Source organism: Meriones unguiculatus, chromosome 11 (assembly GCF_030254825.1).
Source record: "Meriones unguiculatus strain TT.TT164.6M chromosome 11, Bangor_MerUng_6.1, whole genome shotgun sequence".
Lineage (NCBI taxonomy): Eukaryota > Metazoa > Chordata > Mammalia > Rodentia > Muridae > Meriones > Meriones unguiculatus.
In genome coordinates this window covers 65,857,296-65,878,556 of record NC_083359.1, presented here as the reverse complement: position 1 = coordinate 65,878,556, position 21,261 = coordinate 65,857,296, and the positions used below count along the sequence as shown (strand labels likewise).

Genomic DNA, 21,261 nt, shown 5'->3' with positions numbered 1-21,261 from the left:
ACACTTAACTTTACAAAAGCCACTTAAAGCTTAGAAGTCGCCATGGATCCTTCTTTCTCTAATTCTATATTCAAGAAGTCATCAAAACTTACATAGAAGATTTAAAATATGGCAATATACTTGAGTCTTTATTAAAATATAGGTTTGACTACATCAGTATTTACATTTGACATATTAATAAAATAACATGCAGCTATTTTTTCAGTTCCACTAATCCTTCCTTGTCTACATCAAGAGGCAGTTACATAGATTTCTACCATTCTATCTTAAAATGTATGGTATTATTGAGGGCAATTGTTTTCAAATTCCTTGTTTAGTTGTGTGTAGTATATGCTCTGAGTTATGAGTTCAAAGGAAACGAAGTTTAAATTCTACATATAAAAAGGCTAAGAAAGTTCTTGCAACTTTGATTAACTGTATTTGTTGAATAACTGAAGGATATTGGAATATTGGGGAGACTTCCTTTAAATAACATTATGAAAACAAGGGAGAGCCTTAAAAATTAGGTTTTATATGTTCATTTTAACCCAGTATGTTCAATTAGTGTTTCACATGTGTGAAAACAAGATATGAAGATGAAATGAAGCTATGTGGGGAAAAGGTGTGTAAGAGTTGGTCAGGGTTGAGGTGGGAAAGTAGGGTGGGCAGATATGAAAAAGATATATTGTATTCATGAAGGAAATTTCAAAAACAAATGAGAATATAATTTTAAGAAAAAGAGAACTATACATTTATTTACCAAACCTGACTGGTTTAATCTGACGGTCAGGATTTCCCAAACTTCCGTATGTCACTCTAAGTTTCAGATCCTACTTGAGGCAACATTTAGGAAGTCAGCTTTGTGAGTTCTTTGGGACATGAAGCAGCAAAGATCTGAACTGCTGCACAGCCGTCACAGTTTTCCTCTCTCCATGTGAGAAATGCAAACACATCTTAATGAAAACAAGGTAAGTGTGGAAAGGGAAATGCAAGTATCATATATGGTGAAAGATGCTCAAAATTGAGCAAAAAACAAACAGGTTTGGCCTTTACAAAGAGTTCTACTTCGGTGGGGTTTTCTATAGCAGAGCAAGTACAAGTAATGTGCCGAGTGAGTGAGCAGGGAAGTGACGGTGCTGCCTAGCAGTATCCGACTTTAAAGAAGCAGCTCATATGATCAAATTAAACAATTGCTCCTCCAGCTTAAGTTAAAAACCACTTAGAACTTTAACGTCAAACAACACAAAAAGATCAGTTTAAGAAATATTGTATTCTACTGCCATAAAAATATTTTCATAGAACTAAAACTAGTGTAGCAATAAATGTCACAAAATGCAAAAGCACTAGATTAATATCGGCTATTGGTCTGTGTCATTCTGTGTGTTTAGAAAGCTTGTGACTCAGAATCATAAAATGAAATGTCTCCTTGCAGGAACACTTCCCGTGGGTCAACCAAGTGTAGCATAGTTAGCTTCATTCCTGGGAAGAAAAGTATACTCCTTTGGTTCAAAGGTATCAGTATCTGAAAAATGAAACATCACCGAGCTTCTCCCCAGAAAGAAGGAAGGTCTAAAAATGTCAAGATTTTTCAAATTATTTTTTGATCTAAGTTGTTTAAACATATTTTAATCTAATTTCTTCAATATTCTCAATGATTTATTCTTTCATAAAATTGGACTAATAAAGCAATACAATTCTGCAGCCTGAGGCAGCCTGCTCACCACCTCTGGTTATGAAAGTCCTTGATATTCTGCTTAAATAGGAAGACAAATATACAGTGATATATTGCTAGATGAGAATTTTAATTAATTAAAAGGCTGAGTATTTAATGAAAGTGTAAACTTCAGTGTAAAGCTTCACAATCGCCCTTCTAACTGTATAGAAGTTTACTGAAATTTTACTTTGAAGGTCAAGTTAAAGTGGTGTGCAGTGTTTTTTTTTTTTATTTGAAAGTTTTTAAAATAATAATGTTTATAAAGCTTTTAGAGAACTTAGCCTTCTACATCATGCTGTTTTATAAAATTCTGTTGTCACTCATGCATGCCTCATGGTTCTCTCCCTGGATTACAGCCTTCCTGAACATAGAGATGAGTTTATACTTCTTGAGAACTTTTTCCATTTAGTAAGTAAATATAGTGTATGGACTTAGCATTCTCTCACTGATCACGTGGTATCCGTGGCTGGTCTAGTTTTTTATAGCAATTTGACCACAAAATACCACTATCAAAGATACTTCAGAAAATGTCCTGTAAGTTACACAAGTTAGTTTGTCTTTTAGACCTAAATCAAAAGCAAGAACACACACGTGCACACAAAAAGATAACCACCATAAAATGCCACTTAGTACAACATTACACAAGTCTACTTGGCTTACAGACTCTTCTGTAGTAGCCCCTTAACACTGTATGTTCTACACATACAGTGCTGAAGAGTCTGAACTGTGTAATATGCAAATTTAAGCATTTAATGGAACTAAGTATCTTATTCAACACACACTTCTTGAATTTCTACTAAGTGATGGATGGTTGATGTACCACTCCAAATAAAACAATTCTTATTTCCTCTTTACAGGTGTTTTTATAAACAGTCTTTAGAAATTGTGTGTTAAAATGGGATCTACTACCCTGTTTTCATCTCAGAAAAGACCCAATATTAAAGATACACTCTTTAATTTATGACCTGTTTAAATGAACATCAGACATCCTCTTACAAACTTTCAAGTAATTATGTCCAATAATTAAATGATCAAGGAAGACCCATTCTACTTGGATTAAGTGACTCATGGGAAATTGAAAGTAATGGTCTATCAGGCATAGTTGTGTGTAATTACTTTCTATTAATATTTGCATTAGACCAGAACTTCAGCGTGGAAGCATACAGTGCTAAGGGGATATTACAGAAGAGTCTGTAAACCAAGTAGGCTTGTATAATGTTGTGCTAAGTAGCATTTTATTGTGGTTATATAAGAAAATAACATATTGTTATTGCTGTTAGTGCAGCTACCATGGAGATGCAGACTTCTGGAATAAACCCTGATGGGGTGATCTCTGACTGATGTTCACATTTTGCTCTTAGCAATACATACTTACAAACAAAACAGCATATATTTGCTATGACCTTGGGGAAACATCAGTTTCCTGCAGATAAATTGACCAACACATATAAAAGGCATGCAATTCCAAACTAATCAAACATAAAACAACTTAAATAACTGGCATTCAGGAAATGAGCGTAATAAAAAGACTGCAGAATCATGTCCTTATCTTGAATGCCTTTTACAATAGCTTCAAGTGTTAGAATGATGACTATTGCTAGCACAAGTGCTTCAGTGGTTTTGGCTCAAGCTGTTCACAGCCTTCAGGCATTGCTGTCAAGCAAAAAGCTCCTTTACAATGGTTTCTTCTGATCCAGCTTTTGAGTGTTGTCTCTGAGTGAAAGAAACACACAGTCTATAAGAAACCAGGATTCTGTAAAAAAGCTAATAACAGAACATGCATTAGTAAGTTTTCCTACGTACAGGACAAGATCAAACAGCAAGAGGTAACTCTGATCCCTGATTCAGTTCCCAGTTCTCCCTAGATTTTCATCCAAGACCACAGTTGCTCTTACTCCTTAAAAGTCCTCTGTGTTCTCTAGTTACCAAAATTAAACCTTGAGAAATGGTAGTGGTCAGTCAAGCTAAGAGGTTATTACTCGTAACAAAACAGGTTATACAATGAAATTGGTGTTCTTGGTTGGTTTTTTTTTGTTGTTGTTGTTGTTGTTTTTGGATAGCTTTTAAAAATGAATATGAGAAATATTATATTTGTTTAGGATATGACTTCCTTACTTTTAAACTTCCAAAATTATAATGAAGAAAAGGACACATGCTGAGAAATGTGCTGATTCCTTATTCTGCCAGTCAACAACAACCTCAAGGAAAAGTTCCTCCTTGGGCTCAGAGAACAGATTTTTAGGTTAGTATAAATTACTGTACATAAGAGAAAAGGGAACTCATTAGAATTACATCCTCTATCTAAGCATTCTATATTTGAACAGTCAAGGACTCATTATTATTGCTCATAAAGTGATTCCGGACAATTTTATTTCTTAAAAAACTTCTACCAAAAAATGCCTTTTTTTTTAAATTGCTCTTAGTGTTCAGTGTTTTGCCATTTAAAGTCACATAGGGAATCAGGTTATACCTGTATGTATAGAGAAATTATCATATAATCTACACAGAATATTCAGAAATACCTGGATATAAAATGGATGAGAAATAATGCTTAAAGATGGTAAGTTTTTAAGTACTATAGAAGGTATTTAAGTCATGCAGTACATGTGCATAAAAATTTTCACCAGCTGAACACTGAAAAGGTTACAGTAAAGTGTGTGAAAATATGCTAAATTCATACATGTATCTGAAATACACAAAAGTCTTACAAAACTTATCCAGTTTTCGTAAAAACTATCTCACACTGCATTTTTGTTTGTATTTTACAATTATAAAATTAAGATCAATGAAACTAAAACTTTGCAAACTAAAGCATACTTCTTTTCTCCACTACTCTCCTGTATACATTATTGGCTGCAGGGTATCTATGCTAATCACCATTTGCCTAAGACCATTTCAGATTTATTCATGTATTCCTTTGATGCCTTTTCTCTGATATTTCTTTCAATCCCTTGCAAACATTTGTTGAAATTCCAATCACATATCACTGTGTGAAGCTTTTCTTTAACTGTAATAAGATTAGAAACTTACTATAACTGCATCATTGTGAGAAGCAAGGAATTGTGCCTGGGCCAACAATGACAGAGCCTCCATGCAACAGGAAAGGAAAATAAGAAGGTTCCCATGAGAAGGGTGGAGTATGGAGGAGCTAAGTATATTAGATGGCACTGAGGAGCTTATTGGGTGGCCTCTGGATCATAGAGCTTCAAAACTACAGCAGGACTTATATTTGAATGTTTGGTCATTAGGGAGTGGCACTACTTCACAGTGATTAAGAGGTGTGGCCTTATGGAAATTGGCCTTGTTGGAGGAAGTGTGTCACAGGGATTGGATGTTGGGATTTCAAACGCCCAAGGTAGGCCTAGTATTGCTCTTTTCCTGCTGTCTGTGGATACAAATGAATAACTCTTGGCTCTTTTATCCAGCACCATGTCTGTCTGCACGACACTATGCTCCCTCTGAAACTGTAAGCAAGCCCCAATTAAACGCCTTCTTTTATAAGAGTTGTCATGGTCATGGCATCTCTTTACAGCAATAGAATACTCACTAAGACATGGGGATTATGCAACCATGGTTACAGGTGATGGGAGGATGTGTTGAGGAAGGGGGTGAAGTTTGGCATGATATACAAAGCAACCGAGTCTAAAAGTCTTTTGAATTTTTTGCTTATGTGGATGCTCTCATATAATTATATTTTGTAATACTTTGAAATTTTTATTGGTATTCTTTGAAATAATAATATCTCAGTTTGAGAGGGTGAGAAGAAGGTAGGGAGACATAGAGAAGGGAGAGAGAAAAAAATGATGGAATGAACACAGTGGCCGGTATACAAGGCTACTTCTAGTTTAATTCAATTACATTAGGGGACAAAGAAAATTAGCTTTATCTCTGAAATCCATTTTAGCCTAATGAATCTAACACAGACACAACATAAGTCTCAGAAGACTATTTTGTACCATAAGTCACTGATGTATAACAAAAGACATTCAGTAGGACAGGAGCAGTTGACACAAGGATGAGTAGTGAAAAGGTCTTAAAGAGTCCTTAGTAAGTATCTGTACTACCTCCAAGGAGCCAAGGACCCTCTATGAACAGGAAAATTGCTTTATGATTTTCAAGGTCCTCGTTTCTGTGTTATTATTTCAACTTTGCAGATACATTTGTTTAGCAATATAAACAAATCAGTGTCTTATCAGTTTCAGCACTATAATTTCTATGTCTTCCACAAACTATTTTAAGTATTTTTCTATAGTCATGAGAAAAACACATATACATTTAATTTAAAGCAAAGAAAAATTGAAGACATTTCATTTTATGATGGGGCTGTTTCTTAAAAACCCATAATATAGTATATTTCTTAAGATAGTGATACATCTTTAATCTATACTAGAAATACCAAAAGTTTAGGCTTGGCTAAACAATGAGTTCCATAGTCCAGCGTTTGTCATCTAGACTATGTGACTGACTTCTTCCACACATCACCGCCATGACTGCCTAACTGTAAAGGAAGTAGTTCAGAGCCCTGGCTAAGGGAAAATTTCAAAATTAGTAGTTTCTAATATATAGCCAATCTAAAAGAGGAAAGAAGTCATAAATCAAACCACTTCAGTTCCTGAAATAAAGCAATTTTCTTGTACTTAGACTATAGCCCTCAATGCTCACTTAAATTATATCTTTGAAAGTCATAGTATGAAAAATCTTGGGAATAACTTAAGATAAAAGACACAGCTTTTGTTCCTGAGTGGGAAGGTGATATTGATGATTCTACCAGGACTTAGTTATATAACTAGACATTTTTCCTACCATGCAATGAGAGTACTAGGCCACAAACATGGATGAAAGGATGAATGTGTCTGTGGTTTTTCTCAATGTCAAATTTTGTTGAATTATAATAAATTTCAGCAAAAGTTATTACTACCTTTTAAAATCTTCAAGATCATGAAACATGCTACACAAGGGCTCTAGATGTATGATGGCTAACAATCCATATCATAAATTTACTCAAAAGTACAACATGTACATTAGAGATATTTGAGTAAAATGATTTCATTTTTATAAGCAAAAGAAGACATTAAACAAGACAGGATATTTAAGATGCACTGTAGAGCTATCAGTTCCAAAGGTCAAGTTAAGACAAAATTAGTTGGGGAAAGTCTTAAATCTTTTACTATTTTTTAACAGGAAATTTAGAAAGTACTATTATACAACGTGATAAATTCTAAATTCGGACTAAGATGCGCAATCAGACTATGGAGATTACATCCTTGTCCCTAAGGTATTCCTGACCCTGCATTATTCTCTGTGAGTGAAATGCTGCTGAGGTCAGATCTTCATTTCTGATTTAACAAGGAGTTTTTCAGAGCAATCATTCCCTGACAGCCCTGAAATGTCGAGGTTCTTCAGTTTTTGCATCTTCATCCATTGGATTCATCCTCACTTCATTTATTTCAACAGAATGCTGACATTTGTCTAATATTACTTCTAGGTTATCCCTCCCAGGCTTTTGACCTTTATCCTCCAATCTGAAATGTCCTTTTCATAGGTCATCCCTTTTATAATAGAAAATCTCCATCCAATAGAATCCTCCTTTCCCAACACTCTCTTCATAAAGACAGTGGGACTTAGCATTCTCTGTGAATTTTCCCAACTCACTGGATAAAGTGTCTGCATGTAAATGAAAGCTCACCTTTCCAGTTAAAGAGCTTTATAGAATGTTAAAGAAAAATTATTCTTGCCCTTGTCAACCGTGTAAAGAACATGTTATTAAAATACCAAACATAAGATAACCAAGACAGCTACAACATGGGAAAGAAACAGAGCTTCATTATAACAGGAAGTGGGGATTCATAGATAGTAAATAGAAAAAGGAAGTTAGTGAGAGGAAAGTTGCTTAGTAGAGAAACCAGTGATAGAAGGAGATAAATTAGTCAGGCCAGTTCTCACCTGAAGGGTAGTGAACTTTCACTAACCTCACCAAGAAAGATTCTTAAAGCTATGCCTGTCTGCTAAAAAAACAGGTCCAATGGTGAGGCCAATTAAAAGTGGGTTAAAAGGAAATGAATTAAAATTAGGAAAAAAGAATTTATGTCAGTAGACTCTGCTCTTGTTTTCAATGAATTATGAGTCATTTGTCAACTGTAACATTGGTTCTTCTGTGGAGACTCTACCTAAGGCAAAGTGAAATTAGGAACTCTGGATTAAATTTTTCTTCAAGTATCTGATGACAATTTCAGATTCAACCTTTACATGTTTATCTTTTAGTCCTTGTTTTCCATTCTTTGAACTCAATCTTTGTCAAAATATGTGCAAAATTTTTGTACACTCCTCTTCCTTGTTCTTGAATACGATTTTTTCACATTCTATACATTGTTTCCTTTAATTTCCTATGCATATTCTCTGACCTATACACATATTAATCTGAGTCCCTCACATCTCTCTGAAATTCACAGCTGATCTTTATCATTTTTAACTGATGTGTTATATACAGTGTTAGGCCTTGTGGAGTGTGCTCTTAAATCTAGTAGCTAAAGATTGTGCAGGCAGCCCATCTTGAAACTTCATGCTGATTTTTAAAATTCTCTCTCTGTGTCTCACTTTCTCTCTCCCTCTTGTCTGTCTCTCTCTCTCTCTCTCTCTCAATATAGGGAATAGTACTTTTATGCATAATGCAGTTGTTTTTTCCAGTACTTTCCTCCGAGCAAAGGGTATTTTACATAACTAAAAGAAAAAAAAATGGTTACTTGGCAAAAAGCACATACTTCCTACAAAGTCAGAAATAGAATTTTAAATTGACTTTATCTTTATTACGCCCCCTGAAATTCAGCAAAAAACATCTGCAATACTATATCTGTTTGTGCTACACCACTGGGCTTAGTAAAGCCTGACCTATAATACTCCTGTTCAGCTGTGTAGCAGAACTTTTATAAGCATTTCCTAAATCGGTGTTGAATAATGTCAAAGGCTACAGTTGAATGGCCTTCCTTTCCTATCATAAAATGTCACTGTTAGCACATTTTGCATCACTCTGTTGGCCATTTCATCTCCTTCCTATATTGCACTAAAATCAGAGGGAAACATTTTTCAAAACCCTAAATCTTTTGTTCATAGACAAGCCCATTAGATAAAGACATCTATTTTTTCTTTAAGAGCTTTTATGAGTGATTAGTCAAGTCTGCTAATATAGAATTTTCTTTAATTATTTATAATCAAACAGTCAACTACATATTTCCTTAAGCTCTTGTGAGCCAGCCTTCCATTAACTTCAACAAAACATGAAAAAGTTGTTTTCCACCTCCATTCTCTTCAGAATCATGCTTAAATAGACCCATTGAAACAAAAAAGAACATTAAATATAAATTTTCATCTATATTAAGTGCAAATATTAACATAATTTGAAAAAATTATGTGAGAAAAAGACTAAGTTGTCAGAGATCTATAGCACAGCAAAATACTAAATTAGCTCTCTCCTAAGATCTTTTTATAGCTGGAATGCTTTGTTCGAAAACTGTCAAGGACCTCTTTCATAGCTTTTTGTGAGGATTAGGTAGGATGTTCTGATTCTGACATTTGCACTCTTAACTTTAGACCCTCTCAATATCCCTAGTTAAATTGTGCCTATAGTGCTTTTGTTTCAACTCTAGACTCTTCAGTCATAGAATTGTTTCAGTAGTTCTTTGTATCCTAGCATCAGCAACTCATACCATGTTTTTTTCATGTCATATAATAGGATGTGAGATTCTGTGAAGCTGTCCTGGACACAAGTATCTTTTTCAGCAATTGCTACTTCATTAGTTCTTTGAACACAGTGCCATGACAAATCTGAGAAGAGAAACCAGGAGATTTTGTGAGTGTGTATGAATGGAAAGGGGAGGGGATAAGGGATAGATGGATAGAAAGAAAGGAGAGAGAGGGAACTGAAGAAAAAGAAAAAAAGAAAAAGAAAGAACAGAAGTAGGAAGGCAGAAATAAAAGGAAATTTTATTATAGACTACTATGTATAGATTACAGTTAACCTATCTGGATCTCTCTATAAACGTTCACCTAAGAGTTTTTGTGAAAACGAAACAACTATAATGTCTCAATCCTTCATTATCCCCCTCATTCAACTAGATGTTATCTATATTACTTTTAATACTTTTATTTTTCATTCTCTTAATCCTTTTTTTATTTTTATTTATTTTTTTTATCAGTTACATTTTATTAACTCTGTATCCCAGCCGGTCCTGATCCCTCATTCCCACCCAGTCCCTCCCTCCCTCCCTCATCTCCACCGTGCCCCTTTCCAAGTCCACTGATAGGGGGGACCTCCTCCCCATTCATCTGATCCTGTTTTATCAGGTATCTTCAGGACTGGCTGCAAAGCCCTCCTCTGTGGCCTAACAGGACTGCTCCTCCCTTCGGGGGTGGGGAGGCCAAAGAGTCAGTCATTGAGTTCCTGTTAGAAATAGTCCTTGTTCCCCTCGCTTTGGGAAACCAATTGGTTACTGAGCTACCACAGGCTACATCTGAGTGGAGGCTCTAGGTTATATCCATACATGGTCCTTGGTTGAATGTCAGTCTCAGAAAAGACCCTGTGCCCAGATATATTTGGTCCTTGTGGAGCTCCTATCCTTTCCCCATCGGACTAACTCCCCTTCTTTCTTATGATTCCCTGTACTCTGCCAAAGGTTTGGTCATGAGTCTTTGCTTTGAAAACACTGCTAGTTAGAGTCTTTCAGATGCGCTCAGTAGACTCCTGTCATATGTTCAATGCACATCCCATCTGTCTTTCTAAACGAGGATTGATCATCTTGCCCCATGTCCGCTCAATTGATTATCTTTTTTAGGTGTATAGATTTCATTATGTTTATCATATCTTATAGGTCTATATAAGTGAGTATATCCCATCTTTGTCTTTCTCCTTCTGGGATATTTCACTCAGAATGATCTTTTCTAGATCCCACCATTTGCCTGCAAATTTCATGATTTCCTCCTCTTTGATTTCTGAGTAGTATTCCATTGTGTAAAAATACCACAATTTCTGTACCCATTCCTCCGTTGATGGACATCTGGGTTGTTTCCAGGTTCTGGCTATTACAAATAAAGCTGCTATAAACATGGTTGAGCAAGTATCCCTTTTGTGTACTTGAATGAACTTTGGGTATATACCTAGCAGTGGTATAGCTGGGTCTTGAGGAAGCACTATTCCTAATTGTCTTAGAAAGCGCCAGATAACTTTCCAGAGTGGTTGTACCAGTTTACATTCCCACCAGCAGTGGAGGAGTGTTCCCCTTTCTCCACAACCTCTCCAGCATGTGTTGTCGCTTGAGTTTTTCATTTTGGCCATTCTGATGGGTGTAAGGTGATATCACAGGGTCGTTTTGATTTGCATTTCCCTGATGGCTAATGAGGATGAGCATTTCTTTAAGTGTTTCTCTGCCATTCAATATTCCTCTGTCTAGAATTCTCTGTTTAGCTCTGTTCCCCATTTTTTAATTGGATTACTTGGTTTGCTGCTTTTCAGCTTCTTTAGTTCTTTGTATATACTGGATATTAGTCCTCTGTCAGATAAAGGGTTAGTGAAGATCATTCTCTTAATCCTACCTCAGCTCATTTTGGGTTTTCTTCTGTGACTTATTTTGATAAGATTCATTTATAGCTAAAAGTCAAAGTATCATTCACTTGCTCGACAAAACTTTATTAAGTCAGTATCAGCCAGGGAGCCCGAGGATCTTATTGAGTATATAATTAATAATATCATAGCAAGAATTTTCCAAAAATATGGAGAAAAAGATGATTGTTCAGATATAGAAAGCATTTAAAATGCCAAACCTACAAGCCTAGAAAAGGGTTTGCACTGTCATATTATAATTAAAGCACAGAAGATACAGTAAAAAGAAATAATACTAAAAGTTGACATTACTTATAAACATAGTCTATCCAAATCAAATATTTGACAATAAAAAAATGAACACTTCTAACTAGACTAGCAAAAAATTAAATCACAAATGTTTTTAATTAAAAATCTTTGCTCTTTCAAAATAATAGATTCAGATACATTTAATCATACCAATTCCATGGACTATGAATTACAGTCAAAGTAATGAAATCTGTTTTTCTTTCTTTTTTCCTTTTTGTTTATTTATTTTGTGTTTATTACAATTTATTCACTTTGTATCCCAGCTATAGTGCCCTTCCTCATACCCTCCCAATTCCAACCTCCTCCCATGCCCTTATCCCAGTCCACTGATAGGGGAGGTCCTCCTCCCCTTCTATCTGAACCTAGCCTATCAGGACTGGCAGCATTTTCTTCCTCTGTGGCCTGGTAAGGCTGCTCTCCCCTCAGGAAGAGGTGATCAAAGAGCAGGCCAATCAGTTCATGTCAGAATCAGCCCCTGTACCCCTTACTAGAGTACACATTTAGACACTGAGTTGCCATGGGCTACATCTGTGCAGGGTTTCTAGGTTTTCTCCATGCATGGTCTTTGGTTGGAGTATCAGTCTCAGAAAATCTGGGCCCAGACTTTTTGGTTCCATTGCTCTCCTTGTTCTGCTCCTGTCCCCTCCAGGTCTTTCTATCTCCCCCTTCTTTCATAAGATTCTCTGCACTCTGCCCAAAGTTTGGCTAAGAGTCACAGCATCTGCTTCAATGCTCAATCCTCATTCAGAAAGGCAAACATGATTATATTGGAAAAAGGAGAAAATAGGGAACAGGACAGGAGCCTACCACAGAGGCCTCTGAAAGATTTTACCCAGCAGGGTATACAAATCTATGTCTTTGTTCAACGTCTGAACTTAACAATAGGGTTACGTCCCTGTAATCTCAGAGGTTGATAATATTATAAATACAAAAGCATTTTGATCATTCTTCTAGTTTCATTTCTGCTGCTGTAAAATACTTTTACAAAAGCCAACACAGGAAGAACATGGCTCATTTCGCCTTACAATTCCATATTACATTATATCACTGAGGTAATTTACGGCAGCAGAATTTTAAAACAGCTGGTCTTATCACATCACAGTCAAGAGCAGAGAGAAATGAATGTATGCAGGCTTAGTACTCAGTTATCTTGTGCATAGCTCAATCTCTACAATGATACAGTCCAGGACCCCTGATTATAGAATGGTGCCACTTACAGTTGCCTGGGTCTCACCACATCAATAAATTTAACTTAAAGTGTCTCCCATAGTCATATACCTAAGCCAACCCAATGCTATTGATTCCGCATCTAAGTTATGTCAAGTTGACAATTAAAGTAACGTTGTAATTCACTAAACAGGAAAGCTTGTGGCATGATCCAGATAATTTGCTGTTTCCCTTTGTAACTGTAGGTGACTAACAACTGCATCTCTGTTATCACTGGCGGTGACACCTGATTGGATACAAAACAGGTTATATATCTCTTAGGGGAAGAAAACTTTGAAATACTTACTGAACAGGTATTTTTCAATACCATTGTAAAGTAAAAACATTGTTGTACTAAACCATCAGAAATCAAAGAACAGCTACTTAAATACCTTGCTATTTTAGGCTTAATGAGAGATCTGTACTCTGAAAATACTAGTCTTCCTTTCCTCAACATTTTCATTCATTCAAATTTATCTACCTCCCGTCATTGGAACTATGGAACAATTATGAAAGATGAGACAAAAAAACCTTTTATTCCGTTCATGCTCTATGGCTGAATTATGTTTAACCTTTGCTGCTTAAATCTCAGTGTTTCTTTAGATAGTATCAGGTTTTTTTTTTTTTTTTCTATCAGTCCTAGGAGCATTTACCTTTTTGGATTTATTTCTCTTCATTCCTGTTTAGAAGTAGAACAAATACCTTCTAAATCCATCTTTTTCTCATATTTTCTAAATTTATTCAAGACATTAATGTTCATGAATAATATTAAATATATCAAAAATACTCTAAAGTTACTAGATCAATAGAAAAAGGTTTTAAATTGTAAATAATTACTATTGTAATAGTAGTAATTTTGATACATACTATATATTATGTATCTGTTATATTTTAAATAATAATTGTAAATGATGACTATTCTATTTTCTTTCCTTGTGATGTTATAAATATGAATATCTTTCTACTGTTTAATAACTATTACAACAAGCAAATATCTTAAATAGAAACTATGCAATATGTCACTATAGTTTTCTTTTTCTTTTTGGTATCAAATTATAGGATTCCAGTAATATAGTTTAATTTTTTTGGTTAAATATATAGAGAAAAGGCAGCCGCTCCTGATGAGACATAATTGACTAGGATCAGAAGGAAGGAAAAGAAGACCTCACCTATCAGTGGACTTGGGGAGGGGCATGCATGCAGAGGGTGGAGGAAGGGAGGGATTGGGACAGGAGGAGGGAGAGAACCACAGGGGGATACAATGTAAATAAAGTGCAATTAATAAAGAAAAATATATAGTTTTAATATTTGCCATTTTATAGATGTTCTATAGTTCAGTAAGCATATTATATAGATAATCTTAATATGGGAAACAAGTTTTTAAATACTGATGATCTCCTTACATTTTTAACAGTTTTCAAAATCGAAATTATTTGGGTATTTATTTCATATTGACTCCTATAAAGAAGGGTATATTTCACTGGCATGTATTTACACTGTCACAAAAGAAGAGAACAATATACCCTAAACAAAAATTGATAAACATATCAAGTAAGGGTACTAGTGCATAATTACTAATATATTCAGGAACAACGAGGTTTGATTGACTTATTAAAATCAATTAATCAAACAATTAATCAAGAAAGTATTTATGCAGATGATGAAGGCACTGCTTTCTGACACAATATACTAAAATTCCATATATTTTTGTAAAATCAATAAAACAGATCATTAAACAAAAGATATTTAACAACAACAAAAAAAACATTATGACTAGAGTGCTCTCTTTGATTCATCACGTAATTTCCGCTATGATTTTTATGCAACAGGAGTGATTTTTTATTGTTTATTATTATTAGTTACATTTTATTAACTGTATCCCAGCTGTATCCCCCTCCCTTATTACCTCCCAATCCCACCCTCTGTCCCTCAGCTTCTCCCTGCCCCTTTCCAAGTCCATGGATTGGGAAGGACCTCCTCCCCTTTCGTCTGGCCCTGTTTTATAATGTATCTTCAGGACTGGCTGCAAAGTCCTCCTCTATGGCCTAGCAGGACTGCATGGATATAACCTAGGAGTGATTTTTTTGTTTGTTTGTTTCAAAATAAAATTACATAACATCATTAAGATCCATTTTGTACATAATTGGGGCCAAATATAGTATAATAGAAAATTGTTTGGAACTTATCCGTGATGTGAAGAAACACTGCAGATAGGTTCTCATCATCTCTAAGAAGCATAATGGATTAGATTGCCATGAGATTTGTGCCAGATGATATGCACAGAAGTCAGTTTATGGCAGCAGAGGGATCTGAAGAAACTGAGGAGGAATACATTCAGAGCATTTCCAGGATTAGAGGCTCTGAGTTTTCTGAAATAAGAAATTTGTGCTAGGAAAGTTGAGACAAAAATAAATAAATAAATAAAAAACAACAACAAAAAAAACCCTGTTTTTTTAATTATTTTTTTAATATTAGTTACAGTTTATTAACTTTGTATCCCAGCTATAGCCTCCTCCCTTCTCCCCTCCCAATCCCACCCTCTCTCCTTCATCTCCTACTATGCCCTTCTCAAAGTCTATGGATAGAGGAGGTCCTCCTCCCCTTCCTTCTGACCCTAGCTTATCTGGTCTCATTAAAACTGGCTGCATTGTCCTCCTCTGTGGCCTGGCAAGGCTGCTCCCCAATCTAGCGGAGGCAGTCAAAGAGCTAGCCACTGAAGAACAATGGTTTAAAACATAACTTATAAGAACATGGAGGAGACAGGAGCCCCACAAAGAGACCAACAAAGCTAAAATTTCTGAGCCCAGGGGGTCCTGCAGAGACTGATGCACCAACAAAGGACCATGCACTGCAAGGTCCTAGACACCCCCCCCCCCCGATCAGATATAGCCAAATGGCAGCTCAGTCACCAATGTGGGTTCCCGAGTAAGGGGAACAGGGTTTGCCTCTGTCATGAACTCACCTGCTCTGTGATCACTTCCCCCTGGCAATGAGGCCTTGCCAGGCTACAGAGGAAGAGTATCCTGACAGTCCTGATGAGACTTGATAAGCTAGCTTAAGATGACAGGGGAGGAAAACTCCACCTTACAATCAAATAGAGGAAGGGGATGGGCAGGTGAGAGAGGGAGGGCAGGACTTGGAGGAGTTGAGGGAGGGGGAAAATAGAAATAGAAAATGAATAAATTGTAAAAACTAATTAAAAATAATAATGTGAGCCCCTGTCAAAACGAAAGAAATAAATGCAAAGAATTGGTATAGGGATCTATGTGGGTATCTTTCCTACTACCCCTTAGCTGATTTTAAGTAGGTCACGAAGCCTGTCATAGCAGTACGATGCTCAGCTTCAGAACAAGATGCACAACCTATTTTTCCTTACATGCTGTTTGTAGCTTAAACATGGAAATCTATTTGAGGTGATTGGTATGCTGTCTTTGATGTCTGTTATTCATTGTTAAACTACCATGAATTTTATTATATGTATAAATACCTAACAGTCATTTAGTTCATTAGTTATTTATACAATTACCATAGGTTGTCTCAAGACCTTTTCTATTCTTTTGTTCTCCTGAACAAAGACTGAATACAAATTTATGAAACTTTCCACAGAATCTGGCTTCTTACTTTCTCAACCTCTGACTTAATGAAGGAAATTGCAGGATGGTGGTTTATTCCAGGTGGATAAAAAAAAAATACTAAAATTCCAATACTAAAATTACATAAATATAAGTAAGCATGTCTCATCTTGAGTTACAAAGGCCTGAGTGCCCTTGCTCCCCATTTATCAGACTACCAAGAAGCTGTCTTCTGCACCTCCAATTTGATTGGCTTCTGACTAGGTCCACAAGAAAAGAATAATTCTGTACTTAGGAATCTCGCAAATTAAATACAGTGCTCAGGGTAGAGTTGTAACTGTAAAGCAATTTTCATACACATGAGCTACTTAAATTACAGGTAATGATAGAGATGGAGGCTGTCACACACACACACAAGAAAATAAGCAGAATTCATCAGCTTGAAAATGATTAGAATATCTTTGCAGTGCTACATGTAATGAGTTGCTTGAAGATTGCTGTTTGAGTTTCTGACTTAAATTTCCTTTAAAAATGGTTAAATGAATTTGGCTTGGGATTGGTAAAGAATTTATTATAATTTCTAAAATGGTACTAGGCATTGCTCTGGCACTTTGTAAAATGTATTTATGTAAAATAGTATTCTCAGCAAAGATGATTCCAAAATCAAAGTATCAATGCACTCTGAAAAAATTGAAGGCACCCTACAACATCCTGAAGTAGCCAACAGCCAAGATTTGCTACTTCGTGTAAAAATAAATAAGCACAACACTTCTTTGCTATGCAAATTGGTTTTTCTCTTTAACAGAGATAAAATTATGTGTAGATCAAGGAATTGTTCTAAAATGTATTTTTATGATTTATTATTAATTTTTCTTCCTATAATATGTTATACATATATGATACACACATATATAATCTTTTAAAACTTTCTTAGGTGAAAAAGGATTGCAAGTGAAAAAGTTAAAAAAGCCCTGCCTTATATAATTAGCTAGAATGCATAATATATCCTAAACATGTAGTGGGTAAATGGTTTTTCTCACGGATTTGGATCCAAATGAAAGTGGATATATATTCCATACAGGTTGTCTTCAGACATTCTCAACCTGCCACTAAAAAGTACAAATTGCCTCTTTTAGAATATTTTAGCCATAGAAACAATGTTTCTTTAAAAAATTGAGTAAAAATTCTTGGTGCTCAAAAGGGTGGGTGGTGATTGGAAGGGAATGAGGGAGGGGGTACAGCTGGGATGGAAAGTGAATAAACTGTAATTAATATAAAAAATAAAAATTTGGAAGAAAAAAGTATATAAAAAGAACCAACCGCAGTGGAAAAAATACAGTTATTCTCAGTGTATCAAAGCATTTAACATCACTAAATAGTACAGTGAAGATCAATCATGTTCTGAATGAGCTTCTAAGATACCTAGTAATGACAGAAAGAATTAAAAGAAAGACTATTTATTCAGAAAGACAAATGGGACTGACATCAGAAGAGGAAGAAAATAGGGAACAGGACAGGAGCCTACCACAGAGGGTCTCTGAAAGACTATCCCAAAGGGTTTCAAAGCAGGTGCTGAGGCTTATAGCTAAACTCTGGGCAGAGTGCAGGGAATCTTATGAAAGATGGGGAGATAAAAGACCTGAAGGAGTCAGGAACTCCATGAGCAGAGCAATAGTACCAAAAAATCTGGGCACAGGGGTCTTTTCTGAGACTGATACTCCAAACACTGCATGGAGATAACCTAGAACTGCTGTACAGATGTAGCCCATGGCAGCTCAGTCTCCATATGGGTGTCCTAGTAATGGGAACAGGTACTGTCTCTGACATGAACTCAGAGGCTCGTTCTTTGGTCACCTCCACCTGGTAGGGAAGCAGCCTTACCAGGCCACAGAGGAGGACAATGCAGCCCGTCCTGATGAGACCTGATAGACTAGAGTCAGATGGAAAGAAAGGAGGACCTCCCCTATCATTGGACTGGGAGAGGGACATAGGAGAAGAAGGAGGGAGGATAGGATTGGGAGGGGATGTGGAAGGGTGCTACAGCTGGGATACAAAGTGAATAAACCGTAATTAACAAAAAAATTAAATTAAATTAAAAAAGAAAGACTTTAAAAATCACTTGCAAAAATAAAAAAATAAAAAATAAAAATTATTTGCACAGTTTTAAGTAGATCTTTCTGTTATCAGATCAATATAACAAATTATTTTCCAATTTTTATTTTTGTATGTGTATGATTTTTATTTTTTAAAAATTAATTAATTTTATTAATTACAGTTTATTTATTTTGTATCTCAACTGTAGCCCCCTTCTTTGTCCCCTCCCAAACCTACCCTTCCTTCCTCTTCTCCATCCATCCACCTCCCCCCCAGTCCACTGATAGGGTGGTCCTGCTCCCCTTCCATCTGATCCTAGTCTATCAGATCTCATCAGGACTGGCTGCATTGTCTATTGCTGTGGCCTGGTAAGGAACATTTTTCAAACAATATATTCTGCTTATGGTTCCCCTTTCTCCAACTTCTCCTAGATCATTCTTCATGCACCCAAATCCTCATCCTTTCTTATTTTTTATTTTCATTAAAATAAAATCAGGAATCATAGAGAGAGAAAGACAGAATAAAACTAATAATAAATAATATAAAAATAAAAACAAACCAGAATACTCATCTCTCTTTCTCTCTAAATATATACGTATATAGATATATATATATATATTTTTTTTTTCCTCTTTGGCTCTTTGCTCTTCTGTGCATTTGTTTGTTTCATCCTGTTCAAATCACAAACTTTACTCTTTGGAAAGGCTAGAATTCTTTTAAAACTCAAATTTTAAAGTCATGAATACCCTGTTATTTCAATGTAACTGGCTCAGGATTGTTTCTATTGCAAAGGCCTTTGTGCTTAATCTTACATCCATGAAAAATAATAATTTTTATACAGAAGAATATTTTAACTTTATATGGAGAAGCATTCCTTATGCTATCCTTATGTGGTCAACTACATGGATGAACCTGAAAGAAGAATCATTTTTTTTCATTTAAAAATATTTATTTATTTTTTATATTAGTTACAGTTTATTAACTTTGTATCGAAGCTGTAGTCCACTCCCTCATTCCCTCCCAATCCCTCATCTCCTCCCTGCCCCTTTCCAAGTCCACTGATAGGGGAGGACCTCCTTCCTTTCCATCTGTCCCTAGCTTATCAGGTATCTTCAGGACTGGCTGTAATGTCCTCCTCTGGGGCCTAGTAAGGCTGCTCCTTCCTCGGGGTAAGAGCCAGCCATTGAGTTCATGTCAGAAATAGTCCCTGTTCCCCTTACTAGGACATCCACTTAGATACTGAGCTACCATGGGCTACATCTAAGCAGAGGTTCTAGGTTAAATCCATACATGGTCCTTGGATGGGGATACAGTCTCATAAAAGACCCCTGTGCTGAGATACATTTGGTCCTTGTGGAGCTCCTGTTCTCTCCAGGTCATACTAACTCCCCCTTCTTTCATATGATTCCTTGCACTCTGGTTATGAGTGTCAGCATCTGCTTTGATACACTTCTAAGTAGAGTCTTTCAGAGGCCCTCTGTGGTAGGTTCCTGTCCTGTTACTTATTTTCTCTTACTTCCAATGTCCATCCTATTTGTCTTTCTAAGTAAGGATTGATCATCTTACCCCACTTCCTCTTTCTGGTTTATCTTTTTTAAGTGTATGTACAGATTTTAGTATGTTTATCCTATCTTATAGGTCTAGTACCCACTTATAAGTGAGTATATACCATGTGTGTCTTTCTGATCCTTGGATACCTCATTCAGAATGATCTTTTCTAGATCCCACCCTTTGCCTGCAAATTTCATGATTTCCTTGTTTTTAATTGCTGAGTAGTATTCCATTGTGTAAAAGTACCACAATATCTGTATCCATTCCTCCCTTGATGGACATCTGCATTGTTTCCAGGTTCTGACTATTACGAATAAAGTTGCTAAAAACATGGTTGGGCAAATGTCCTTGTTGTGTACTTGAACATCTTTTGGATATATGCCTAGGAGTGGTATAGCTGGATCTTGAGGAAGCACTATTCCTAATTGTCTGAGAAAGCGCCAGATTGATTTCCATAGTGGTTGTACATGTTTACATTCCCACCAGCAGTGGAGAATTCCCCTTTCTCCACAACCTCTCCAGCATGCAGTATCTCTTGAGTTTTTTATCTTATCTATTCTGATAGGTGTAAGGTGAAATCTCAGTGTCATTTTGATTTGCATCTCTCTGATGGCTAGGGATGTTGAGCATCTCTTTAAGTGTTTCTCTGCCATTTTATATTCCTTCCTCTACAGAGAATTCTCTGTTTAGCTCTATATCCCATTTTTTGACTGGATTGCTTGATTTATTGCTTTTTAACTTCTTTAGTTCTTTATATGTTCTGGATATCAGCCCTCTGTCAGATATAGGGTTGGTAAAGATCCTTTTCAGTCTGTAGGCTGTCATTTTGTTCTGATACCTGTCTTTTGCTTTACAGAAGCTTTTCAGTTTCATGAGGTCCCATTTATTGATTGTTGCTCTTAGAGCCTGTGCTGTTGATTCAGGTAGTTGTCTCCTGTGCCAATGAGTTCTAGGCTGTTCCCCACTTTTTCTTCTAACTGATTTAGTGTATCTAGTTTTATGTTGAGATCTTTGATCCACTTGGACTTTAGTTTTGTGCAGAGTGATAAATATGGATCTATTTTTATTTTTCTGCATGTAGACATCCAGTTGGACCAGCTCCATTTGTTGAAGATGCTGTCTTTTTTCCATTGAATGGTTTTGGCTTCTTTGTCAAAAAAATCAATTATTCATAGGTGTGTGGGTTTATTTCTGGGTCTTATACTTGGTTCTATTGATCTACCTTTCTGTTTCTATGCCTATACTAT

The 21,261-nt window shown here is 35.9% G+C and overlaps 1 protein-coding gene across 1 annotated transcript in view; it reads left to right on the top strand.

Moving 5' to 3' along the window:
* The first annotated feature begins 821 nt into the window (after nucleotides 1-821).
* Nucleotides 822-21,261, top strand: part of Rgs18 (regulator of G protein signaling 18) — a 70,251-nt gene continuing 49,811 nt past the window's right edge. The window contains exon 1 of the mRNA XM_060364417.1: nucleotides 822-947. Within this exon, the coding sequence (XP_060220400.1) occupies nucleotides 937-947 (11 nt within the window). The 5' untranslated portion in view covers nucleotides 822-936. The remainder of the gene's footprint in view (nucleotides 948-21,261) is intronic.